This window comes from Erithacus rubecula (assembly GCF_903797595.1).
Source record: "Erithacus rubecula genome assembly, chromosome: 3".
NCBI lineage: Eukaryota > Metazoa > Chordata > Aves > Passeriformes > Muscicapidae > Erithacus > Erithacus rubecula.
Window position 1 is genome coordinate 147,784,372 of NC_136689.1, and position 27,375 is coordinate 147,811,746.

Here is a 27,375-nt window from a genome sequence, read left to right on the forward strand (position 1 = left end):
TCCTGTAGGAAGGACCCCATGCTGGAGCAGGGGAAGGACTCTCCCCGAGTAGTGACAGGAGCAACCTGTGATGAAGTGACCATAACACCCATTCCCATCTCCCTGTGCCACTGAGGGGGAGGAGGTAGAACTTGGGATGGAGGTAGGGGTGAGGCTAAGGCATTTTTAAGATTTATTTTCCTTCTCATTATCTTGCTCTGATTTTGTTAGTAGTAAATTCATTTAATATCTCCAATTTTAGTCTGTTTTGCCTATGATAGTATTTGGTGAGTGATCCCTCCCAGTACTTCCATGACCACAACTGGGCTGCAGTGACTCCTCAGTGCTGGGCTCATCCTTCCCATTGCAGCAGCCACAGCCAGACACCCATCCCCACTGCCCTGGTTGGACCTGGAGCCACAGGACTGCACAGTGCAGGGTTAAAAGTCAGGGTCTGAAACTTGAAACAAAACATCATCAAACTTCAGTAGTGTTGGCAACACCTGGTGCTCTACTGAATATATTAGCAAGTAGTAGCTCAGTAAATTCCAAGATGTAGTGGAGTAATTAAAACAATAAAATCTTTAAGATTGAGATGATGTCTTTTATTGTCCATCCACAAGGTGAACAGAAAAAGAGATCTTTATATCTGTATCAGCTCTTCAGAAGAGATCCTGAAAACAACCTGGGAAACAGCACCCTTTCCCAGCATAGGAGCAAGAAGGACAAAAAGGACAGAAAGTTCAGTCCTCTGCAAGGCTGCAATCCTGTCCTGCTACTTCTCATCTTATCTCATCCCCTGGCTCCCCCAAAGCATCTCCAATAAACCTTCCATACTGGGACTCCTTGGATCTGAGATGAGCAATTCTTGCATTTTGCATGTGGCTGAATTTCACTCCAGTGAGTAAAAAAACCCAGCAGTTGAATTCGATAAAAGGAACTTCTCATCTGTGTGTCAAGTATGGGAAGAGTCACAACTTCTGCCCCCAGCTCATATGGCTCTGCCCTGGACAGAGAGCCCAGAGCTGTGCTTTACTCTGCACAAAATGCTGACACCAACAAATACCATAGTAGTGGAAGCAACTTTAACAAAACCCTGCTGGCTAGCACAGCCCTTCTGAACCCCAGCTGCCTTTTTTTTTTTTTTTTTTTTTTTTTTAATTGTTTTGAAAGTTAATTGTTGAGCCTCACAAAAAAAGTAAAAAATTGGAGTTGGGCAACTATGCCAAGGTTAAATTGGGTCAAATCCTGAAATCTTGACTCCAGGCCAGACTCTACAGTTCCCACTGATTTATACAGGAATGTTGCATGCACTGGAGAATTTCTCCCTGATTTGCTCCTCAGGCTCTGCTGGTTGAAGGCTGAGTTTGAATCTCTAGGTTTGACCCAGTAGAATGGCATCACAGAGTGCAGGCCAAGCCTGATTTGTTTCAGATTACAGTGATTGTGTTATAATTTATGCCAGAGCAAAACTCCTGAGTATACACTGAATGTAGCTGCATTAATGTACATGTCAGAGCAAAATTTCTAGATACACCCATACAATCTGGGTGGGAATTTTCTGCATGTGGAATCTGTGGAACTAGATACTCCAAGCAGGGAAACTGGATCATCCCTGCAGAAGGCTTGGTGGAGCTGCCAGGGTTTTGTTGCTGCTCTCTGCTTGCTCAGAGGCATCTGGTTTGAGTGAAGCCTCTCAAACTCCCACCAGTGGGCAGGACAGACCCCAGAACAGACCCACACAGGCTCTCAGCAGAAAGCTCAGTGCCCTGCTGGTCACTCCCACCCCTGGCTGTCTTTGCTTCCATAACTCCTTGGCATTTTTTGATACTTTGCTAGCAAAGGAGGAGAAACTGGGATTGGAGATGGCTCCATTGGTACCATGCTGTGTGTCCTTGCCACCTGATCACCTGCGGAGCATCCTCAGCTGGCCCATACAGACAAGACCCAGCTCCCTCAGGCTGCCCAGCACAGGAGCAGATATGAGATAAAAAGCTCTTTTTGTGTATTTCTGAGCATGTATCTTCTAGACACAGAGTGACTTATTTCTCCTTCTTTTGAATGGCTGCAGCAGTCTGGATCAAGGCTGTATCACTATCCACATACTTTTTTTTTTTTTTTTTTTTGGTTGGTTGATTGCTTCTCTATTTAACTCCTTCCTATTAGATCTTTAACTGAAGAATTTCTCCCCTTGTTTTTGAGGACAACCCACATCCTGTGGTAGCTGCAAACATGTATGAGGAAAATGGATTATCCATTGGTAGCTTATCCTGTTGGGTGTTTTATGTGATGATCACTGGAAGAATTGCAGTGCTGAACTGTATGTTTTCTATGTTTGGCATGTGGTGAGACTAAATAATCCTGTCTGTTACAAAGTCACTCATGCTAGTTGTTTCCAAATGAATCAATAACCCTTTTAAAGCCACAGCTCTGAGACCATCTACTGCTGGTTTTGAACTGCCTACAGTCATACTCAGCATCTGTTACTCTATGCAAGTCATCCCATTGACTCTGAGAAGAGCTGGGGGTGTCCAGGGCTTTGTGTTTAAGTGGCAAACCATGGACACGCTTCCACTCCTCTGGTGCTGGGAGTCCACTGCAGCTGGCGTGCTTTCCAAAATGATTCATCCTGACCTTTGCCTCAGACATACAGTGGCTTCCTAGCAAAGATGAACCAGATTTCTGGAAGGAACACTATAAAACCATAGTGGAAATTTTCTAGAAATAATTAAATGAAATCATTTGCAAGGCACAAAAATCCTGGACACCTGTTTCCTGGGAAAGCAGCGAGGAGGGAGGGGCAGTTCAAGCATCGCCCAGCTGCCCCAGTGCCCAAGGAAGATTAGCACCTGGGTAAAGGGCAGGTGGCAGGTGCTGAAGACAGCAAGATTGAGGTCAAACTGACAGGGAGGCATAAAGGTTTTATTGCTTCTCTAGAGGCCTCTGCACAACATAGAGTAATGCACTGATTTGTGTTGGTAGGGACCTTAGTATCATCCTGTTCCAACCCCCCTGACATGGGCAGGGACATCTTCCACTAGACCAGGTGGCTCAAAGCCCCATCCAGCCTGGCCATTGTCAAGGATGGGGCATCCACAGTTTCTCTGAGCAACCTGTTCCAGTGGTTATTGAGCTTCAAGTAAAGGTTTTCTCCATAATATTTGATCTAAATCTACCCATTTTCAGTTTAAAACCATTTCCCCCTGTCCTGCCACTAGACTCCATGACAAAGAGTGCCTCCCCATATTTCCTGTAAGGCCCCCTTTAGGTAGAGGAAGATGCTGCAAGGTCTCTCCAGAGCCCTTTCTCCTCCAGGCTGAACAGCCCAGCTCTCAGCCTGGAGAAGTGCTCCAGCCCTCTGGTCATTTTCACAGGAGTGGTGCTCCAGCCCTTTGATCATTTCTCAGGATCATCCTCTGTGGTCCATGTGCTTCCTATGTTGGGGGCCTCAGAGCTGAACATAGTGTTTCAGGTGGGGTCTCACAAGAGCAGAGGGGAATGCATGTGGGTCTGATCAATCTCACTGTGCCTTCTTGCTGTGGACAGACTGCCAGCATTTGTGTGGATTTGTGTGCTGGGAGTCCCCAGCAGCTCATCCAGCTCTAAGATTGCAGATGCTGAAGGCAGGCACTGAGCCACCTCGACAAACCAGGTTCCACTGAGCCTCTGACAATGAGGTGGGAGAGCTGGGTGGCATCAAAGCCCTTTTCCCGTGTCACAGGTGCAGGCATTTTGCCAAGGGAGGCTGTCAGCTGTAACAAGCAATCTCTTCTATCAGCACTCAGCCTGAGCTCCCTGCACCACTCTGCTGTCACTGGGTGAGGCCTTTTCCTCTCGGGCTCTGACTCATGCCCACATGCGTGAGCAGGATGTGCATCACGGGCCAGTCCCGGGTCAGCAGCTCACCCAGGGCGCCCTGCAGAGCAGCCCTGCCAGAGATCCTGAGCCCTGCCCAGCTGGGCACAGCTGCAGCCACTGCAGCATCTTCTCTCCAGCACATCCAGCATGGAGCATCTCCTGCCAGTGGCTAATACTGGCAGTACTGTCTGTCTGCTCTCTGAAGAGCCTGCAGGCAGGGGGGTACTTCCTATCTGGGGTCCAGGCCCCATCCTGACACAACAAAAGCACTCTCCTTGCAAAGCTCCTGCTCCTTGCTCGGGGGAGATTGCTCAGGGCTTTGGCTGTGGTTGGCACACACACATGTAGAGCTTGGGCCGCAGCACAGCATGTAAAGGTGCTCCCTCTCTGCCCAAAACATGGATCCTGCTTTTTCCCATGTGCCCAGAAAGAAAGAAGAACAGGAGATTGAGAAAAATGTTACTAAGTCAGGAAATCATTCTGGAGGAGGGGCAGTAGTTCCTCTAACCTTGCACATGGGGAAAGAAAACTATTTGCTGACTTTGCCTTATTTTTTAATTTATTGTTTTGCCAGCTGCTCAGATGAAAGGACAAAACTGCCTGCTGTAATGAGGCAGCCAGTCAAGCATGTCTTTGCAGCACAAAGCATCTGGCTGGGACACTAGTAACAAGTAGGGAATGGTCTGAAGAGTTCATGGGACACATCCTTTCAAATCCCTCTTTGTAACAGAGAAACCAGACATTTGCTTGCTCTTCCTCACATGAAAATCCAAAATCTCCTGGAGATCATTGCCTTCAGCGGAGAGAGCCCTTACATATCAAGGATCACAAGACCCATGATAAAAAATCCCATGAGTTGGCTGATTAAGCCTTTCTGTCCCCTGGGCTCAAGTCCTCACCTCTCGGGCGCTGTGGCTGCCTCAGAAGGCTCCTGACCTGCACAGAGCACAGCGTCACCTCCAGCCCCCATGGGGACTGAGTGCAGCAAAAAGATCCTCCAAAACTGGGCCAGCTGCTCCTCTTCAGCCATTCCTGTTATATTGTTATTGTTTGAAGTGCATTCCCCTTCCAAGCAAGGTAATTTATTGAAACACTGCCAAGCTCTGCTGAGGAATTCATTGCTGCAGGATTTTGAGAACTCATGGTATAGATAGAGTCAAAGCAAGGGCCAAGCAACGCTTCCAATCATAGGAAGGTCCTTGGAGGATGCTTAAATACCAAGGAGTATCAGTGGGCCACAGTGTCATAGAATCATGCAATGTTTTGGATTGGAAGGGACCTTAAAGACAATCTAGTTCCAAAACCCCCACTGTGAGCAGGGACATCTTCCACTAGACTATGTGGCTCAAAGCCCAATCCAGCCTGACCTTGAACACTTCCAGGGTTGGGGCATCTTCAGCTTCTCTGGGCAACCTGTTCACTGCCTCACTTCACTCACAGTAAAGAATTTCTTCCCAACCAATCCTCAAAATCCTCAAAATCAATCCTCTTTGAGCTTAACAGTGTTACCCCTTGTCCTATCACTGCAGCCCCTGATCACAAGTCCCTCTCCGTCTTTCCTGTAGGTCCCTTTAGGTACTGTGTCCCTGTGCTGCAGAGAAACACCACAGGAGGTGCCTTTGGGCACCTGCCATGCTCCCAGGCACATCTGTAGGGATCAAGCCAGTGCTTCTCCTGTTGGACCTGTTGGCCTGGCAGCATCCTGCCTGCCCCCAGATCCAGGCAGCTTGGGCACAGGCAGGAGGGTGGGGAGGAACAGGGCTCCCCACCAGTCTTGTCCAACAGTTTCATACATACACCAGGTGGGTTTTACACTTTCACCTGATGTTTGAGGGTTGTTGCCTTCCTGCTTTAACAACAGAGGCTGCTGGCTGAACTTTGTGAGCCTAAGTCTGCAGCCATTAATCACTGCCCCCAGTGATTAAACACTTGCTCAGACCAGGTATCCCACTGCTCGTCTGCAAAGTCATTCTCATTGGGTGTGCGAGCCTTGCACAGCCTTTGGCCCCAACTTATGTGGGTATTTTGTCTCCAGCTGTTAGTACAGCAAAGGAAACTTGTGGTATTTGAGCCTCAGCGAGACTATGAATCTGACAAGTTGAGACTTGACAGGGATGTTATCACAGGGGCCAACAAAGGCTTTACACTCAATTACATTTATGGTTTCTGCGATTCATCTAAATGATTATGGCTTTTTCACTACCAGGAAGTTAAGAAAAATTTAAAAAAGAAAATAATGAAAAGGAAAACAAATTTCTGTAATGAACAATTAGCTGGTGCAAGGCTCTGTGTGAGACAGGAAAGAAACTGAGCAACTACCTTGGGTGGTGGGGAAGAGTCATTTTCTGTGGTGACCAGAGCTATATTTGATTTCTTAGGCAATGTCAGCTTTTGCATGCTACATTCCTTGGCTAATTGCCAGCACGATGTGTAATACTTTAGCCACACTGTTGTTACTTAATCCTTTCCTAATCTGCAATTTGCGCAAGAGGAGTAAAATCTAAGCAAAGCCACTGAGAACATCTCCACTAATAATTTATCAAACTCAACTTTTGTTGTTGGCAGGAGACGGTAGTTGATGGAGGTGAATGTTTTCCCACAACAGCGCCGTATCATAAACACAGGGCAGCTGATTCATGCCACACTTATTTTCTGTCATCCACCCTTCGTGTCACCCTGATATTTCTTCGAATGATAAGCTCGTGTGTGTGCTCACAACGCACCGCCGAGGTCCTGGTTTCATCTCTTTCTGCAAATTACACATTAATTAACCATTAATAACAGTGGGAGTTGCATGCAGAAATCCACACCTGCCGTGATGAGACCGTGCCCTTGGTGAGCAAGAGCCTTATTAATCACCTCCAGCTCGGAGCTGGAGCTGCCTGCACTGACAAACGGAGAGGGAAGCGCCCGGGCGCCCCAGCCCTAATCCTGCCTTCAAGAAAAGCGTTACCTCTTGCTCTATGAATTTTATTTATTTTGGTCCTCTGGGCAGTGCTTGCTGTTGTTAGAAACATGATTGCTTCATACAGTTATGTTAATGTTTGCATTTGACAGAATGTAATTGATACTTCGGCTGCTCCAGTTTCAAAGCCAAATTAGGAAATGAAGTGCTGCACATTAGCTTGTTTAGCTGGTTAAATACTGTAAATAAATACATGCAGGGCAATGAAAACTAATGAGTTTTCTTTGAGGCACTTTCTAAATAGCTGGCTTCACAAAAAGAAGAAAAAGATGCTGCTGTGAACTCATATCCTGAAGGATTTCTCATTTTGCTGCAACAAAAGTTGATCCTGCCTGAAATCTGAACTCTGGATTTCACTTGGAGAAAAGGATTTTGCAAGTTATGGAGGAATCATGGCAAGAACTGTTGCAAATTTCATGGTACTTTTATCAACAATACTTCTGAGACATTGCATTTAACAAAGCCATTTTTTGCAAGGGATTAATTCAGACTGTGGTTATATGTCAAGTTATTCTCAATGCTTACTAGAAAAACATCTTTGTAAGAAGTATTTGCATGGGATGGTTCTTTGTGCTGCTAAATCTGTGCACTACTACAATGCTGAATGTTGGGCTTTTTCTCCTGACAGAATGCAATAGCCTGAAAAAAGCAGAGAAAAAATCATTTTGTATAAAGAGAATCAGTTGAGAATTGTTTGACAGAGTGCACTCAGCACTGCTGGAATAAAAATTGTTTCCCAGGTTATCTGTCAGGCCTGGCCTCAGTGCATTAAAGCAGAGCTAGAGGAGAGTATTGCACTGGCTTTGTGATCCAGCCAAGGGCAATGAATTTTCCTCTTGTACATCTGTAAAATATCCCTCTTCTCCCACCCCTTTCCTTTCATAAATACTACATTGATGCAGAAGTGCCTTTGGCTGACTTGAGGTGTTCTACTAAAAACAGGGCACTGTTTAGCATAGGTAGAGCTGAACGTTGACCAGTCCTTTTTGACTGCAAGTAACCTCAGCAGTATCACCTCCTTGGCAGAGATGTTGACCTTAAACCTGAGCTTGCTGAGCTGGCTGTTTTACCTGGCCCTTTCAAAGGAAGCTGGTTCACAAATTCTGCTGTGCTACTTCAAAAGAAAATTATTGAACTGGCGCCTAAAATGCAGCTGAAGTATTGAGAGTTGATAAAAATACATACTTAGGATGTAAGATCTATCCTGACTGGAGGTGGTTCGATGCCAGCTTAGGACAGAGACCAGGATGTTGTGAAAAACCTCAACTTTTCCTGTGTTTTTAGCAACAACAGAGGACTGAAGTCTCACAGCACTTTTCAGTGAGGGCAATTTCAAGGTGAAAATGGTGACCAGGTCTGCAAAATACATAAGAGATTGATGTGGTCCTCAGCCAAAAGGACCATTTAAAAATAGACAAACTATGACTCTCTCAAAAAGAAATGTGTGCATTGCATAAATCAAAGTTCTCACACCCACCATCAAAGTTTAATCACTTAATATGCTGGTTCTTTCAACATGTTCTGAAACTTTGTATACAATAATACAAACGATGGGGTAACGAAGCAATAGCAATTTATTCTGCTGTACAAACGGATGTTGCATTATAATCCCTAAAGCAATACAGAGGCTGTTTGCAGATGTTACTACAATTTGGCGTTTATTTTAATTGCTCTGCTGAGCAGCTCATGTGAAACAAAGTCACGGGATGACCTACACGTTCACCTACTAAGGGTGACTTAACTGCAAGGGAGGGAAAAAAGTGTTTTGAAAGTTTTCAAGGTTTCACTAAAATACGAACCTCTTGCAGTTGTTTTGAAAGGATGCACCAGGGCTTCTGTCCAAGGCTGAAAGCTGGTAGGGCAGGGGGTAATTTAATCAGCCAGGCTATGCAGTGCACAGATTTTGACAAGTCTTGCAAGAATGACATCAGTAAAGTAACTTGAGATATTTTGGTGTCTGACATTCACTCAGCAAGTGCTAAGAAAATATGCTTACTGCACAGATCAGTGGCTTCTCAGAGTGGGAGCGAAGATAACTCATGAAAGTCAGTGCACCTTGCTTTATCACTGACCAGGTCCCTATTTCCTCCTATTCACTTTCCACACCCCTTCTAAAAGCAAAATTGTTTTCAAAGTTACTCCTGCTCAAGGAGCTGCCTAGAAGCAGTTGTTCTGCTGAACAGATTTCAAGCAAAAGGACAAAGTTAAACATGAGGCAAAGTATAAATAAAAATCAAGACTCTCTTCCTCCTCCTTTCCACTTGTGAGCGATGATCTCACCGCTCCGGGTGGATTGCAAGGGTGGCTTGATCTCTTTCAGGAAAGCACATTCTCTAACCTTGATACTGCAGCTATTTATACTTCTCTCTTCTCACCACAAAGAAAAAGCAGCTCTAATAATCTTCCCCTTCGTTTTAATGAGAGCACCGTGCTGCCTCCCAGCAGCAGGGTCAAGCCTCTGCCCACGAGCTCCGGCTCCCTGTGACACCAATGCTCTTGGTTGCTGCCTCTCCTTCTGGCTGCTCACTTTTAGACATCTGAGATCGGATTTTCCACTGGCTGGAGCATCACATTGCCAGGCACACAGGTGCAGGATGACAGCCCTGCTGTGCCACAGCATCTTCTGCTCACAGGGCACAGAGGGAAACAAATGCACGGGCTGAAAGGCAAGAGGGTTTCAAACTCCTCTCCCCCTTGTTTATCAGAGGAGTAGGATACCCCATTTCACATAACCCTGGGGATGTCCCCAGCCCTTTCCACCTCACAAGACCTTTGTCCCCACTCTCCATGGGGATTCAACTCGAGGCTGAGTTGGGGGAGTTCAGGCTAAGGCATGATGGAATGCATATACAGACCACAGAGGAGCTGATAAGTCTCTGAGGCCAAACCCCATTTTTTCAGATTAAACCAGACACACTGAGCTGCATTCCTCTTGAGACATCACAAGAAATGGGGACAAACATTATGAAACCAAGTTTATTAAAACTTTCTACAAGTCAGACTTTATCAGCCAGGTTTTCACAGACATATACATATGTACAAATTGGACATAGTGTTTTTAGCTTTTCTGGCAGAATTTTCTACCAATATATACAAATGTACTGTTTTTCATAGAAGGGTTAAACTGTATCACAGATACAAATGTCAAGCAATCATGAGAGGTTTAGTGCAACGGAGAGCTGGAGCGCTCTGCTCTTAATGCTCATGATTCTGTCAAGTTAGTATTGCCAATAATAATTCACATTAAACTGCTCTTCGACACCTCTTATTAGGACAAAGTACAACAAAACAAGAAAACCCCAAACATTAAGGTATGTACAAAGTACACAGTCCATGAGGTATACATGGTATTCTCGCAGCGTGGTGGGACTGCAGCTTGCCAGGGTTAACCCTTAAAATTATTTCACTCAAACTGGATGGTGCTGGCAACGTGCATCACCCACCCCACAGCCATTTCAGAAGCCACAGTCTTGCCTAAGGTGAATGGACATCTCTGCATAAACCACTGGCCACATGTGAAACGAAGCAGTAATTTTAAGCAGGACTAAGCTTTACTTACCCCCAACCCAGGAAGCTAATGATTCAGATATATTCATTATCCACACATATTGGAAAGACTATGAATAATCATGCAAAATAAAAAAAAAATTAAAAAAGAGGGGGTGGTTGGAGGCAAACAGCATACCTGAATGATCAACTAAGGGTGTACTGAGATTTTACTCTTAAGACTAACTTTTTGGGGGTGGAGGTGGAAAGAGGAGGTGATGTGGTATTTTTAAGAGCTGAGCAGGTTGAAAAACATGGCCATGTTTATGGGTACTGTACAAGACACCCCTTATCCTTTCCCAGGGGAAGGCACCCCAGCCATAGTGTTACGGTTTGGTAAACGGATACGTTTTGGCACTCGGAGCTAACGAGACCTGCTACTTGACAAGCTCGCTGAGGGCATAAAGTTATACAGGCTACACCATGGTAACAAGAGGCTTAAGTCTATTTAAAATGTTTTCCTGGTCAGCAAATGGAATCAGAGGGGATCTAGCTAGGAGATCCACTGGTTTCTGCTTCAGAAAGAGCCACAGCAGTGATTTGTCTTACGGGTGGATGGAGGAGCTTCACGCCTCTGAAAGCAGGATCAGCTGGAGGAGCAGCAGCGAGCAGAGCTGGCCGTGGTGGGAGAAGACCTCCTTCCCTCATTAATGTGTGCTTACAGTCAGAGAGCTGCTTTGTGAGCTGGCTGCTGGGGCACGCCGAGTGGATTCCCCTATTAACCATTTCTGTCAGATTTGTTCAGGTAGAGGTGCACTGCGTGCCTCTCTGCCCCTACACATCGTGGCCAGGGCTCCACACCTCTGCAGCCGCTGCAGGAAAGCAGAAGGAGCTGCCTTTCCATCCCATACCTTGTCAGATGTAAGACTCTGCAGCCAAGATGTGACCAGCTACGCCAGAGGAGGATGCAGGAGGCAGAAGAGCCAGACAGTTCTCACAAAGCTGCACAGGTCCTCCGGGCCTGGTGGGACCGACCAGCAGAGCAGGAGCACAAAACTCTGAGTACACTTAGGGAGTGGAGATCTCCAGGTTGGCATTAATTTAGACAAGGTCACTTTTCTGACCATACTGGCACTTTAAGATGCTGTTGAGTTTGCAGATGTGGAAAATGAAACCCTATGAAGATACCGGAGGTAAGAACCGGCGAGGTTTTTGAGATTTCGGGGTTAGCAGAAGAAGGAACTAATATCATCACTGTCTCCATGATATTCTGGGACAATCTGATCCGAAGTTCCCGTCTCCTGGTCTGTATATCCAGGCTCCAAGACTGCCTCGAACCAAGGGTGAAGCAAGATCTCTGGAGCAGTGAGTCTTTCAGAAGGCTCCCGCCGCAGGAGGCTGCGGATGAGGCAGCGGGCTTTGGGGGAGACGTGGTCAGGAATACAGAACTGTCCACGCCGGATTTTGGAAAACAGAGTGCTAGGGTCCGAGTCATGGAAGGGATAGCGTCCCACCAGCAGCGTATAGAGCATCACTCCCAAACTCCACACATCAGCCGATTTTCCAGAGTAAGTCCCCGTTGTGTTTAGGATCTCAGGACTGACGTATGCCGGGCAGCCGTGCTTGTCTGAGAGCGCATCGTCTTCGCCTTTGATGATGTGTGTGTCTTCCAGGCTCTCCAGACGCAGCTGAGTCCTAGGGAGGGCAGGAGAGGAAGCCACAGGTGAGAAACAGCACCACACAGTCATGAGCAAGCACAGCAAGCCCCTGCCATGGCCCCATTCTCTCTCGCACTGGCACTGAGAAAGGAAACACCTCTTAACTTGCAGCTGAGAAGTTGCCCAGACTCCTGGGAATGTGTAATGGAAGTGCTGCTGTGTGCATCAGGCCAGCGTTCAGTGACGCTCATGGTTTTTTATTAACTGTGGATTTTAACAACACAGAGGACTCTTGAGGAACACCAAGTCACTGTCTACCCACGCAGGTTGCAGTGTCGCTGCAGGGGGTTAATTGGTGACATGGCACCTCACAGCCACTGTGCGCCGTTCAGGCTTTGAGCAAACAGCATCCAGCTGTGTGATTCCACAAACCACAAAGCCCAGCGCTGCTCTGCACTGCTGAGGAGCATTGCCTTTCCTGAGCTTTTTTTTTTTTTTCATTTTAGTTTTAAATTTATTCTTCTTGTCTTTTGGAGCATATCATTGCATGCACCATCTGCAGGTGGGGATGGGTCCACCCCAACCTCCTATTTCGGAGGCTGAGGGAGCTCCCGTCGGCAGGGAAGCCAGCAGCCAGCCCTGGAAGGGCTCTGCACTGCCTGGCAGCCTGCTGGGGTGTAGATATGTTGGCTTCAGCCTGTCCTCAGCCTGACCTCGGCAAATACCCATTGGTTCTGCAAACGGAAAATATGACTCAACGAGAACCGTGGGCCCGGGATTGGCTGCGGGAGCCCTGAAACTGCACCTGTGCGAGAGCCCGCGTCGCTGCCATTGCTTAACCCTCTTCTTGCCAAATGTGATGCACATGACATCGCCTGTGCAACACGTTATTTCCAAATGAGCGAGACTGTCTGCAACGTAACATTTCAACAAATGTTTCATCTTCTTATGGGAGGGAAAAGCAGCAATAGTTTCCTTCAAAGGAATAGTTTTCTTTCCGTGTCAGCATATGGCTGTTTCTGTTTCAGAGGGGCAATGCTGGTTAATTTTCTTATCTCGCTTATAAAAGATAACCTGAAGAATCATTAGCCCAGTTTAACAAAACAAACAAAATCCCTTTTCTTTTGCATCAGCAATATCACCTTATATTTTTATGATATTAAGCACAACACTGTTAGAGCTTTTACTTAGTTTTTTAACATTCCTTGGGATAAGCAGAGAGTCAAGAGTCAATTTTGCTATATTTCTGACTGCCACGTGTGGTGAAGCACTGCAAGAGTAGCAAACACTCCAGGGGAATACTGAATTATTTGCCTAATCTAAATTTAACAACTAGATACTATGATCTCCTCTATGAACCTAGGCTTTAGGCTAAGCTTTACTAAAGTGATTTTCTTTGATGCAGGATTCCCAAAGCATTATTTAACCATGTCCCACCTTCTCTCCGGTGTGTGCCCACAATCCATGGGCACAGGGGGCATGGAAAGCACGGCAGTGGAGGGGGGATAAAAGCCTCCAAGGGCACAGCAGCATCACTCTCATCAGCAGAGTGGTACAGCAAGGAGACCCTTCCCAAGTGCTGTGGCTCCACCGTGGGTCACAAGGCAACTCTCCCGAGGAGGGAGCCGAGCTCCAGCTCCTCACACCTCCTGCTCCCCAGCCGGGCTGCTTCCTCCTCCCGGCACCACACCTCAGCCTCCCCCTCTCCTCTCTGCCTTTTATTCATCTCGCACTTGAATGAATGGCACACATGACATCTTCTGGCGCTAACGAGCATCCGAGCTATCATCCCTTTGTCTGCCAGCGGGTTTCACTGAACTTCTGCTGAATGAGAGGAAGCTCCCGGAGAGCTTCCTCCCTTTCATCAGTCAAGATCTAAGTAAGAGGGAGTGCGCTGCGCTTAGATCGTGACCTACTGCACACACGTGATTAGGACCTACTCGGATTGCTCGCAGGTGATGCCCGGCTGACAGGGCTGTTTCCACTCCCTGGGACGCTTTTTGTGTCTCTGGAAGTGACATTCCTCCTTCCCCACTCACCCCAGGGCTGGCTGCTGACAGCCACTTACCTTTCTTCATTAGAGAAGACAAATTTCCTGAGCTTGAGGTCACCAAGTACGATGGCTGACTGGTGGCAGTGAGCTACAGCGGAGACAATCTGCTTGAACAGCCGGGCAGCCTCCTCTTCCCTCAGCCTCTTGCAGCTCCTCACGTAGGAGTGCATGTCCCCAAAGTCCTTTTCAAAGAACACGTAGGCCTTGGTGTCCCCGAGAATGACTTCGACAACCCCGGTGATGTTCCTGTGTGACGGCAGCTGAATGTAAGGTCGGATCTTGTCCTGGTAGTGTTTGAGGGGGAACACCTGTACAGAGGAAATTAAACCCAAATTCATTCTCAAGGGCGTTGAAAGCTGCAGCTCGCGTAGCAACTCTCCCCAAACAATGACGAGGGAGCTGGAGGGGAGCCAGGGCTCGGCAGGACCGGCAGAAGCGCCTACCAGACCCTTCCTGTTCGTTTTATATTGAAAGGCTGGGGGGAAACTAAAACAAAGCACCATTCCCACAGCCTTTGTGGGGAAGGCGCTCCGAGGAAAGCCGGAGTCCCGGCTCACTCGCAGGGCGCGCAAACGCCGCCGGGCGCTCCCAGCCGGGGAGCGGCGGGAGGATGGATGCAGGGATGTTCGCAGGGCTGTCCCCGCAGACCCGCTCCCCTCCCATCCCGCTCACCTTGCAGCGCAGCTCCCGGCCCGAGCTGACGCTCAGCGCCCTGGACACCTGCTCCCGCTCGGCCAGCGGCAGCAGCAGGTACGAGGCGATCAGGCTGGGACCCGCCGCGCCGCCGCCGCCGGCGGGAGAGGCGGGGGCGCACGGCGAGCCGGGGGCGCTCAGGCAGTCCGGGGGGCCGCATTCGGCGAGCCGAGGGCACTTGGCGGCCGGCGCTTCCTCGGCGGGGCCGTCGTGCAGGGGCTGGAGGCGCTTGGCCGGGGCGCTGCGGCAGCGGGCGGCCGGCAGCAGGGACGCGGGGCGGCTCATGGGGGGAGCGGAGCGGGCGCGGAGCTACAGGCGGGCGCTGCGCGCTGGGCGCATCCCTTCGCTGTCCCCGCCGGAACCTCGGGCCGTGTCCACCATCTGCTGCCGAGTCCGCGCTAAAGTAGTTGGAGGCTTTTAAAAAAAAAAAAAAATTAAAAAAAAAAAAGGTGATTCTCCTCCTCCTCCCGGCCCTGACGCACGGGGAAATGGGAGGAGGGAGGCCGGGACACGCCTGCTCCGCTCCGCCCGCCGCGCTCCGCGCTCCGCGCCCCGGGCCCGCCGCGGCCGGGCGGGGAGGGGAGGGAGCGCCGCGCCACTCGCCGGGGCCGGGCGGGGACCCCCCCCTTCACCTTCAATAATTGTGTCGAGAAAGCGAGGCCACCGTTCTTTCCAGGATCTTCTCGTCCATACAGCTGCACGTTGCCAGCCCCAGTTCTTACTTTTCACTAATCACTAAATAACCATCCCTCACCCCAAGGTTTGCATCACGGCGCTGCTGTGTGAGCATAAGCGTTTACTCATAAGCGTAGACGTAACGCGCACCATCAGAAATACTTGGCACTGGGTGTTTCCCGTGTTAAAACAGTATCTGCTGCCCGAAAAAGGAATAGCTCGGAGAGCCAGGCAGCAGCCAGCAGTTGGAGTGACCTGTGAGGAGCAGACTGAGGAGCTCCACAAGGCTCAGACGTGTGGCTTTAAAGGAGTAGTAAATAGACTTACAGCCGGGACCGGTAGTAAATGGAGGGGTGGGGGGGGAGGGGAAGACAAAACCAGACAACAAATCATCCTTGGAAAAAAGCAGACAGCTGTAGTTTTGACAAGAATGCTTTAGAAGGAAACTGTCCAGTTTTCTATTTATATATATGCAAATTTTCTGTAATTTAGTGCTGACACTTCTCTAACATTAACACAGGGACCCTGTGTTTTGTTATTCAGTAGGATCAATCCCTGTTCTGTTTTGGTTTCCCCAACCCGGGCTGTACAAACAGCAGAGAGGGCTGAGGATGAACCCCCAGCTCTGAAGCCGGTGATGCCACGCGTGCAGGTATTTGCTCAGATTCCTGATAGATAACTGCACAGCAAACCCGTGCATGCCTTCAGCTACTTCTAGTGTATTTTAAGAAACACATGAAACTCTTGTGCGGGATGACTCATAGCATAGCAGTCCCATTAATGCATTTAAACATAAAACGAATATGCCATAAAGGGATATCCCAGGGCCTGCATTTCTTTATTATTTTTTTTTTTTCCCCAGAAATACAATTCCGTTAATGCCTGCAGATTGTTCCTGAGTGATTCACCACAGCTCTCAGAGCACGCTATTTTATTTGGTTCCTCTTATAGGTAAAACACACGCAAGTATCCATCAGACCTTTTGTTTTACTTTTCCCTTCCTGGAAATTTAATGATTGGATTGCTGCTGCTGGGTGAATTTAGCTGGTAGGATGCCACGTGTGTGGGCTGCTTCCTACATCTAAGACAGCACAAGGTGCGTGGGGGTGTGGGGGGGAGGGTGTCAGTCCCTCTGGGGACAGGGGAAGGGTGCAGACACATCAAAACAGCAATGGACCTGCATAAAGGTACTCATGGGCATTAGTAGTGTGTCCCCTGGAGCTCCCCCAGAACTGAGATGCAGTGTGAGCAGGAATGAAGGTGCCAGTCCTCATCCTCCCAAAGACCCCCCTGTCTCAGTTCCTGTGTCAGGTCACTGTCTGTACTGAGGATCTGCTGCACACATTGTTGGAATCTGTGTCCTTCACCTGCCCAGCCTCCCATCCATGCTAGGTCCACACCATGGGGACACAGTGGCACCTGAGCTTGGTTCAAGCTCCTGGGGGGATGGTACCCACTGGTCCCAAGGAAGGGAAAAAAAGCACCTCTTGTCATCCAAAAAACACCTGGCATGTGAGGAGAGCAGAGATACACAGCGTTGTACCTCACAGTCCTGCCACATTCTCCTGGTGCCTGGGCAGCCTTTTCTCACAGGGATTACAGCAATTTCATGCTCTGTATGTGTGTCCCTGTTAACTGGAGCCCTAAAACAGGGTGTGCAGTCCCCAAAGGCCAGAAGATAACCCCTGGGGCATCAATCCCAGAAGCCCTCTTCTAGTTGACTGGATAGATAAACTACAGTTGACTACCTACATGTGACTGAGACAAACCAAAGCCTAAATCTCCTGGGTCCTTGTAAAATGGGAGAAGTTCTTGACAGAAGGGAACCTTTGTTGCTTCTTTAACATGCCTGACATGCTGTCAGGTACTCAAAGCAGTAATGTCATGGCTAAACATATAGTAGCAATTATTACTCAAGTTAGTCTTATGTTTTGGGTACAGAACATAGGAAAAGGTCCACATCCAGACTCCCCTCCATCCCCATCAAATTAATTTCAAGATGCAGAGCAGAGCAGAGAAGTGAGTCCCACTTTGGCTTTTCTGACTTTTCTAATTTTGGCCAATCCCCAAAATGCAAGGAAAAAAAAAAAAAAAAAAAAAAAAAGGATGCTAAGGATGGTGTCTGATGACCTGCATGGCATGCTCTTTCTCAAAGGCTGAAACTTGTCCTCCTTGCCCATCTCTGTCAGTGCTTGCATGCAACTCTGGTTTGGTTTGGAACCGGTGCTGAGAGCAAGAGGAATTCCAGGAAGAGATTTGTGAAAAACTGTTGCAACATTTCAGTATTAGATAATTTTTGTAGAAAATGGGGCTACCACATTTGCCATAGCAGCCTTGTGTTTGTTGCCAGTCACACCACTGGCTTTTAAGCATCCAGGCTTATCTCCTGCATTAGTCTCCTCCTGAAATCAAAAGCTATCTTTTGGGGTCTTCCTTCTATTCCCTGCACAAGCCTTCATCATTCCAATCTCTCCCTTCCCCAGAAAAGACTTTTCAGGGTCTACCTACTTAGCATATGTGATAAATACTGTTATGGAATTCCCAGTTGTGCCTATGGTGAATTTGAGCCTGAATGGCTTTACAGCCCTTCAAAATGAACCAGGGCAAGATTACACATCTCCAGTGGGCAGCACTGAAAATCATTGTGGAGCACAGATCAGTGCACAATTACAGACCTAATGCTAGGATAAAGCATTCACTCTGTGGATGAGTCCTGCTATCCAAGTGCCAGAAAAAAAAATAAACTGCTGTGAGACAGCAGAATACAAAGAACCATCACTCAGCCCTGATGTTCCAAAGGGACTTGGTGCCTGTGAGGTGGGCAGGGATGACCTCTGGAAGTACATGCTTGGCAAAGGAAAACAGTGTGCAACAGGCACCTTCCCAATACTGCCAAAGTCTAAGGAGCTCTCAGACAAAGGACATTGCAAAATTTTACAAAAAGTAGATCCTGCCTTGGAAAAGGCCAGTCAAATCAGGCAGGACTGCTTGTTATCTCTTCACTTCCTGAAGTCCCAGCTGCTGGGCAAGGGTCTGGGACTGCAGAGAAAAAAAGAGCCTGTGGGATGTGTATCACAGAATGGGCATATCCTAGCAGAGGGAAGGGTCTTGCCCAGCACAGATTTGCCAGAACTTTGTGGCAAGGTTAATATTGCCTTATATATATTTTTTTTTTTTCTCTTTTTTGAAACAGACAAGCAGCTTAGTGCATCTCTGAGATGCAGACTGAAGAATCAGAATTCCTGGTGCTCAGGCATTGATCTTCCCCTTCCTGTTATTTTATTTAAGGGAATTTTTGTTGCTTGGTTTTCAAGCATCTACCTGCCTTGCCCTCAGCCAGTGCTTATATTCACCTGAGCAGCTGCTTTTCCTTAGATGCTCACAAAATTATCTCTGTTGCTCCAGTTCTCTGACCCTTTATCTCTATAACTAGAGCAGCCAGAGGCAATGAGAATTGTGTAACCATCTCCCCACTTCCCAAGTGCTTGGGACAGGTCTGGTAACTTTGATAGTATGTCTCATGGGACACACAGAATAAATCTCTATTAGATTAGGGCACTTATAAATAAACTGGCTGCTTGCTACAGGAAAAAAAGAAAAGGTCTTTATTTTAGTTACTGGATGAGAGAGGCAAGGCATACAAATATTTTGGCTAATACTAAACTTTTGGTAAACTATGAAAAATAAGTATCTTTATTTTAGAAGTTATCTCAAGCTATGCAATGAAAATTAAACTACTGCTAGATTGAAAGCCAAAAATTTAAAACCATCATGTCATCTATAATCTACTGGTGTACAGAATTACCCTGCACAGATGGGGCTCAAAGAGTAGTCGTATGGCCAGGTGATAAAGAACTAGAAGTAATGTTTTTTTATAGCAGAACAGCATCTGTGATAAGCCACAGCCATCCTCAGACACTGTGGAACTTGGCGGCAGATTCACCGCGAAGATATAAAACACATGATGAGCACGTAGTGACATCAAAAGGAGTGCAATGTAATGGTGTTCAGATGTCTCCCCTCAAGCCCACACAAAAGCTGCTCTGAGGGCTGCTGTAGCTCTGAACTCTCAATGATTCCCTTTTGATAAGCCTGTTGTTATCAAATCCAAGGAGTCTTATGAGCAGCACCTCCTGACTTTGTTCCTTTGCTAACTGAAGAGCATGAAGGCTTCTTCTGTTGCCTGAAAGACGTGTGGAGGTTCAGGTTTTAGACCTCAAATCCTGTTTTTACTTCAGAAGCTGATTGCACAAGCGGACAGTGAATGAGTGTCTCCGCTTCCCTTGCGGTCAGAGAAGATCCTATTCATACTGAGTTTACAAGCAAACACTTCCTTTGGTAAGCTTCCCATGCAATTCAATTCATGTGCGTGCTTTCAGGCTCTGTCTTTGGGTCTGGACTAACATCAGAACAAGCAAGAGAGGCAGGCTCTCTTCTCAGCCCACCACAGCCTTTTCTGCAGTGCTTTGAAATGATGAAACACACTGTGTTTTCTGCACACTGCTGCAGTCCTGTCAAGTCACTGGGATTATTCATGCATCAAGAGGCTAAGCACATACATGGGTATCTACTGGATGATGTACACCCATTCCAGAATTTTACTTGCCTAACAATCAATCTAATGTTTTTGCTCTTTATAGTTACTGGCTGGGAGCCTAGAATCTGCTGGCACCTACACACAGGATTTTCCTCTAAGCATTCTGTGACCACGTCAGGTGTTTGAAATATTATGTATTAACAATAAGAACTTTATGACCAGCAAATAAATTATTATTTATGGAAGACTTAGAATTTGCAATCAGGAATAGTCTGTACCTGTAGTGAGGAGCCATCAGCTTAAGGCTTTGGCAGTAGTAACAGAAATTAAGACCTGTCTTTGGGATATTTTAACATTTTCACTCCAGGAAGTCTTTTTCTAAGTGCATCCTCTTTACTGTATAACAGAGCACTATCTATTAGGCAAATGTTTAGTTAATGGATACAGCAGGATCCATACATGAAAGTTTTTAGGGAAGGTGAAAATTAAGATTCACTTGAAACAGCAGTGAGATTTAATAAAGTTGCACAGTGAATTCTAAGCTAGTTCTGGCCACAATACTAGAACTATTCTTGAGAAAAATGTCATGAGGTACTTGTGACCACAGGTAGGTAAGACCTTTGTCATCAGCCACTCATGAGGAAACATGAGTATCCAAGAGGACATTGTCTAAAATAAGGCAGTGTGTTGGCCTTGGCTGTTGAGTCATCAGTATCACTTCCTGCAGCCCCTGCTTTTGCTCCACGTATTTCTCAAGGGAGCACTGACTTAGTCCTTTTGATTCTTCTACAATGAATAAGATAACAGCTCCAGAGCAGTAATGATGAATATGTCCTTGATTCAGAGGAATGTGCACTCCTTTTAGCACAAGTGTGCTAAATCTTCCATGAGATGCCTGCCTGATTAGGTTTTATCTTTATTCATCATGGCTTCATTGATTTGAAGACTCTCTAGTTGCAAAATGGAGAATTCACAGGAAGAATCTGTTCAAGTGAGAGAGCGAGCTGTGTTAATGGCTTGTGCCTCAGGGTGCCACTGAAAGCTGTTGTGTGTGGATCTCTCTTGCCTTTAATTCAGTATTTGCCTAGACTTTTCTTTAATCCCTCAAAATACTAGGTAGAACTTCTCTAGCAGAGACAGATTCTCATCAGTTTTCAGTGACAGTTTTTTACTGCACTTGTAAAGTACACCTTACAGAAAAAGAAAAAAAAAAAAAACACCTGACCTCTGAATTCCTTTTTTAAAATATCATTGCAAAATTTCTGACGTCAGACAATGAGACACAAATTACCCTGTGAACTGTTAACATATGCCTGTTTACCTATGATATCTTATAGCCAAAGCAGATTAAGATTTGAAGGTTTAACTGCTGTTGAGTTTCCACTTCTGTGAATCATACAGATCATACAGCTTATTCATCACAGGCACTTATTTTTATTCTTTAACTCTTTCAAGCTACTTCTTCCCAGAGCAGAGTTTAGGGGGAACATGAGATGCATGGGAACAGAGAGATCACAACTGCACAACAAACCCCAAACTTTGCAAATGAAAGGGCAAAGAGCTGCCATTAACTGCAGCCACCCCAGTGAATCAGTAGTGGTTTGTATCTTGCACCAGGTGAGCTGACAGGCACAGAAGCCTTCCCCAGTTGCCAAGGTTAGTCTGTCCTTCCACCTAGTTAAGTGCCAGCTGCAATGGATGCTGATGACCAACCCTGGAATCTTTCACCTTAAGCAGGAAAATTACTTGTAAGAACAAACAACAGAGAACCAGCTATGACAAAATCAACAGGATAGTTCAAGTTCCAGGTTCAAAGAAAAAAATATATCATTCATCATACTGGGATTCCTTGCATGCTATGTTATAGTTTTAATTCAGAAATGCCAAATGTTTTGGTGAGAACTTCATTGACTTCAGTGAACACAGGCAGTTTATTCCAGCACTTGAATCTGTGTGTTGCATCACTGATTCTAATGGGACTCAAGTACTCTCACCAGCAACCCTGACAGAAGTCAATGAGTATGTCTTTTGCAGGATAACAGGGCCATATTTTAAAAGAGGCATCTCTGCTGATAAAGAAACCTACCTCTATTTAAATACACATACCTATTCACCTCAGATGTGATTATTATTAAAGCTAGGCAGGTGAGTGCTGCCAAAAATCAGTCAGTTTCTTTCAGATGAAACCAAGAATTTCAGAACTTAGGCTGCACTTCACTTGCTGTTCAGGTTCTCAGATTCACTGACACTGCCTGGCTCAGGCCAGCAAAGGAGAGAAGGAAGATGATGTATTTTGAAGCAGGAATATGAACATCCAGAAATACCTTTCCTCTTAAGAGTGGCCATAAGTGACAGTTTGACTATTTGTTCTTTTGATTTAAAGTGTTGCTTCAGATTTATTTCTTTTTCTCCCAGCTGCATCATCTCAAGCAGGTGGTTCACCTTATTACCTGTGGATTAGCTAAGAGAGGCTGAGTGCAGCACTGTGATGGGTAAAGCCTCTTTTTCACGTAGGACAACAAGGTGTAACCAAGACAGCAATCTCCCTCACAGCATTACTCACTGGAACATGAGGGCAATGAACCATATCAGGAACTGCAGCAATCCAAGGCTACACTGGTACAAGTGCCACAGGTAGCAAACCAAACCTGCTGCCACCAGTTTGTTGGTAGGAATCTGGGTATAATTTACCATTTATAATGTTATGTGTTATTGGAAGGCACACTCAAGCAACCCAGACACCTACACAAACTAAATTTGAGGTGCAACACCTGTGGCCATGGAAAATGTATGTACATCTTTGCATCTGAAAACCTGGGAGGCTGTTTATCACTAGAGATTGAATTAGATCCAAGAGGACAATGATAATGCACCTCTGCCAGAAACTGCAGAGCTTGTTTAACCAATGCAAGTTTCTGTTTCTGACTGTTCTTAGAAATGGCTCGAGAATAAATTAACCCACAAACTTAAAAGATCAAACAAAAAGGACATTCCCTCCCCCTCCATTTTTTTTCTGAAAATGCTATTCTTAACATCTTCCCTAGCAGTATTTAAGCAAAAATCGGTGACTCACCTTAAAAACTACAGGTTTGAGCCCTAACGTGTCTTAAAAGGGACCTGATTTTACAGAGGAAAATACAAACAAGTACATACTGCTCAAGCACCCCCCAGTCCCTTCCAGCAATTTCAGCTAGGCTTCCATGGCAGAAGCACCTACACTCACAACTGAGTTGGAAAAAGATGAACCTCGGGGCTTAGACCACATAATGAAAATAAGCCAGCCAATTCCCATGAAGTGTTTTGAACACAAAAGCCCAGTGCAAGTAATAATGGTTCAGTTCTCTTTTTCAGCTGTAAAATCAGCTTGCAGATTAATATTCTTCAATTACAAAATAACAATTTTCAGCTTGAAGTGGTTTGTGCTCTTAAGTGCAATTGGGGTTAATAATGGTCTGTGAAAGGAGAGCTGTTAGCAAACAGTAACCCAGAGTGAAAACCTTAGCATATGGGTAACTCAGCTACATTTTACATGAAATGTATGATTGTAAATTCAGAAAAAATTACATAGGAAAATACCATCCAACCCACTAAGGATCCCAAAGTTGAAAGAAACCTGTGTTTTGTGCTTACATATGCCAAGAGATAATTGCCATCTGACTGCCAAGGCAGCTCCTTTTAGCTATGGCTATTTCTAACTCATGTATATATATGCCTTATCTGCCCAATGTGTTCAGATAAATTTAGACAATAAATAGTGTCACAAAGTTTAAGTTCTCTTCTGTATCTGTGCCCAAAAGCATAGATATCTGAAGCTTATATAAAATGAGATTAACTGCTTTGCAATCCAAGGCATATGGTTGCAATATATTTGTACTATCTAAAATTTAGTTATTGGAATACCTCTCTAAATAATTGTAGTCTTCTATCCTACAATATTAAGGTAAAGCCTTCTGGGACTCCCAAATGCAAAAAAACCTGAATTAAATGCTTCTGAATTTCAGAAGAAAAGCCTAAATCAGGGCAGAGAGTTCAAAAATTATAAAAACAAAGCTGAGATCCTCAAAGCTGAATGGTTGTTCTCTGTGGCCACAAACAAGGTGTAAGTGTGCAACACTCTGAAAATTCATCTCTGAGGTTTGTGTTAAAACATGGGCATGGTCCCAAGCATTGGTCACAGTGCCCTGCTGCAAGCATTTCCAGTAGTTACAGAGACAGAACTATCTGCAATATAGAGCAAAGCACTCATTATTACATGCTGGCATCTCTAATATGCTGAAGAAACCGGCACACTGAGAAGGAAGTTTAAATGCTGCAAAATATGCTTTATTTACCAAATGTAAGCTTTCGGAAATTCAGCAAGGTAGACAAAACCCAAACAAGTTTAACTGGAATTCCTTATATTTCTGAGTTCAAAAAATGCTTTCAGTTACAGCAGAGACCTTCAAATTTGGTTATAAATGAAACATTTAACAATTACTTACCTATAAATGAAACACTTAACAAATAACAATCAGTTATACAACCTATTTAGAATTAGCAATTTATCTCACAAGACCTCTCATAACAAATTTTCTTTGTGGAAGTAGCATATCCAGATCATGTGTCCACTGTTGACCAGCTTTGTTTTTTCTGACTGCCAAGCACTCTTTTAAGTATTTCATCTGGTACAAGATCTGATCTTTTTACATCAACATGGCTGCAGCCCATTTTAGGGCATCTGTTCAAAAGAAAAGAGAGACTCCATTAAATTGGAAGAATTGTATTTGTCAGATACAGGATTTTGCATAGCATCTGCTAGCTTTTGTTTTTAATCTGAGATTTTCACTCTTTCTGTCAGTTCCTTGTAACCTCTTGTCCTCCTCACCAGATCTATGTGGAAAAATATAAATCTATCTCAAGTGGTGGCAGTCATCATCTGAAGGAAGGAAAGAAGCACAGTGAGAGATGGAGCCTTTCACCTGTAGACCACTCACTTGCTTCAAGCACACAGGCTGCCTGCATCAGCAATGATATCAGCACTGCATGGACACCTTTCTGGGTTGCTTTCTCTCTCTGCAGTCCTCTATAAACTGCAGGTAAATACCTCTTACCTTACTAATCTGCAGTGAGAAAGTATAATCTTCACTGGCAGATAAGTAGGGAAATTATTTTCTAGGGAAACAAATAAAAGGGAATGAGTCTTGCCACGACTGACTGGTGAATCAGTGGGCTATCTAGTTGGTGTAAAAAGTCAACCTGACCTTTTATGAGCTGTGAAAGCTCAGAAAGGAGAAATGGGGTCAAATTAACAGCCTCAAGATGATAATCAAGTACAAAATGTCTTACAGCTACTTGAAACAGCCAGATAAAGACAGCAGGGTGAAAGATACTCAGGGACAAAAGGTTATTTTCTCTTGGTGGCAGCCCAAACATACACAGGTGATACCTACAGTCAGAAGTAACACTTTACCTGAATTTTTCCTTTCTTAGAGTAACTTTTGTCTGAGGTGCTGAACTTATTTACACTCAGTACTCATAACTTTTCCTCTAGATTTGTCCACAGCTTACTGTGTTTGTCATAGATCAGTCATTTAATTGCTCTGTGCCTCAGTTTTCCCATTTATCACCTTAATACAGCAATAGCTTGCCAGATTAATGAATAACAAGTGCTCAGAAAGCTTCCCACATTTCCTGTAAGCATAAAGTATTAGTATGTCCTTCCAGGCAGTGGAAAATAGTGAGCAAACCAGGAGACGTAAGAGTTGCCTCAAGGAGTGTGTGACAAGGCTGTCAGCACAGGGCTGTGTGTACGTCAGTGCAGGGCTGGCACTGCACTGCCAAGGGCACTGAAGGGATCCTGGGGATCCAAACTGGGAAGCACTTGTGAGGAAACAGCCACTCAGTGTCTCCAGAGTGAGCAACAGCTCTGATTCCAGAGTCAGGACAGCCAGGATCCTGCAGTCATGCCCTACTCTGCCAGGACACCTGCTCCCACAGGAAGATCCTGGCAGGAGCACAGCCCAGCAGCCACACCATGAGAGTGGGACACTGAAACAGGGAGCTTGCTGCAACAGCTGCCCTCCCACTACAGCAGCTGATGGGTTTTCAAAGTAACTGCATTTTCATGTGAAAGTTTAAAATTAGAGTAGGTTGGTCAGACTGGGCAGAGAAAACCAAGGAGTCCTTAATTTAGTTACAGTGAAGCTGTGGCATTGCTGTGTGTGTGCTTTTCTAGCACTGGAATAACTGCTGTAAAAATGGTAAGGCTGCAAGCTAAAAGCTCAATATTAAGAACTGCCAATGTTCAGACTGCACAAATAATTTTGGTTTGGGTATCAGGTGGCTTTTAAAGCTAGGTGTTGTACAGGAGATATGATGTTTTTAAATCCAGAGTTTCTGTAGTCTTTCATTTCTTAAAAGGTAAAATTCAATCATGTGACCCTGTTTGTTTTTCAGCAGAGCTGAAACTTTTGATCCACTACAACAATTTCTTCTAAATTGACATTATTCTGATGGATTTAACAACACAGAGAAATATTTAGATATGAACATCCTAAATTCAATATCAAAGGAGGTATTCTTGTCATTGGGCTGCTGAGCACGTGCTTTTTAGCCTCTCTCTATCTTCCATAACACTCACTTTCCTCCAATTTGAGAGCTATTTCCCAATTCCTGTTCATTTTTCCAGCCAAGTTTCTGTCCATCCATGTTGCTGGTTTTGTTGTTATTCCCAGTATGTTGCACCCATTCCAGATTTTTCCCTAGACTTTGTAACACAAGCAAGGTACTTCCATTCCAAGGTACTTCAAGCTGTATTGACACCAAGATAGAGGCTGGGCATCTCAACTGATGCTTGGTTTTATAGCAGTGCTTTCCTGTAGCAGGGAAGGAGCCTGGAAGAAAAACTTCAGCTCCACATTTGTAACCCTCATGGAGGACTGTGCAGAGCCCAACAGAAATGCCAGAGCAACAGATGGAGCAAATAATGCCTGTGGCATTATCTTCAGGGAAATCAGGTTGCTGGTCTCTGACAGACCTTCCTGAGCAAACTGCACATTTATTAAGAAGTCCTCAACTGGTAAGTTTCCCTGTTTCCCTGAAGTCATCAGCCCCAGAGCAGGAGGGTCTAGCATAAATGGTGTACAAACAAACGTGAAATCAATGATGAGATGATATATCCTCTCAACTTGCTCCAAAAAGCATTAGTATTTCAGCCTCTTTTATTTGTCTTTTTTCTTTTTATTTTTTTCTTATCATCATTCTCATTTTCAAATTCATTGTGAAGAATTTGAAGTTTAAAAATTCAATTATTTTCATTCAAAAAAATATGTCCCATGTGGAAAAGTGACAGACTATTTTAGTAACATAAGGAAAGAATTATTTAACTGCATCATGGTAGGAACTGCACTGCACTATCTGATCTCATTCTTAAATTCTGTTCTACCTAAAATGTCGTGGTTTAAGATTTCTCAGTTTAACACTCAGTTGTTTT

At 45.4% G+C, this 27,375-nt stretch overlaps 2 protein-coding genes and 1 long non-coding RNA gene across 3 annotated transcripts in view; 1 reads left to right on the plus strand and 2 right to left on the minus strand.

Annotated features, from left to right (window-relative positions):
• Positions 1–9,764: 9,764 nt before the first annotated feature.
• TRIB1 (tribbles pseudokinase 1) lies at positions 9,765–15,118 on the minus strand. Its single transcript, XM_079302981.1, has 3 exons — positions 14,672–15,118; positions 14,015–14,307; positions 9,765–11,983 (listed from the first exon to the last, which is right to left on the minus strand). The coding sequence occupies exons 1-3, from the start codon at positions 14,975–14,977 to the stop codon at positions 11,515–11,517; spliced, it is 1,068 nt and encodes a 355-aa protein (XP_079159107.1). The 5' UTR covers positions 14,978–15,118; the 3' UTR covers positions 9,765–11,514.
• Positions 15,119–15,238: 120 nt separating this feature from the next.
• LOC306800706 lies at positions 15,239–27,116 on the plus strand. The gene is made up of 5 exons (XR_013773907.1): positions 15,239–15,393; positions 15,911–16,019; positions 16,230–16,318; positions 19,606–19,705; positions 24,772–27,116. It is a non-coding gene; the product is annotated as an uncharacterized lncRNA (long non-coding RNA).
• NSMCE2 (NSE2 (MMS21) homolog, SMC5-SMC6 complex SUMO ligase) overlaps positions 24,206–27,375 on the minus strand; it is a 125,345-nt gene continuing 122,175 nt past the window's right edge. Inside the window, exon 7 of the mRNA XM_079302982.1 lies at positions 24,206–24,621. Within this exon, the coding sequence (XP_079159108.1) occupies positions 24,501–24,621 (121 nt within the window). The 3' untranslated portion in view covers positions 24,206–24,500. The remainder of the gene's footprint in view (positions 24,622–27,375) is intronic.

Bases quoted from the DNA above. Each gene is read 5' to 3' on its own strand.
- TRIB1 (XM_079302981.1), bottom strand. From the start codon at position 14,977: ATGAGCCGCCCCGCGTCCCTGCTGCCGGCCGCCCGCTGCCGCAGCGCC. The intron at 14,308-14,671 runs GTGAGCGGGATG...TCCTCTGTACAG, and splicing joins GCCGGGAGCTGCGCTGCAAG to GTGTTCCCCCTCAAACACTA. The intron at 11,984-14,014 runs GTAAGTGGCTGT...TGCCCTCCCTAG, and splicing joins GTCTTCTCTAATGAAGAAAG to GACTCAGCTGCGTCTGGAGA.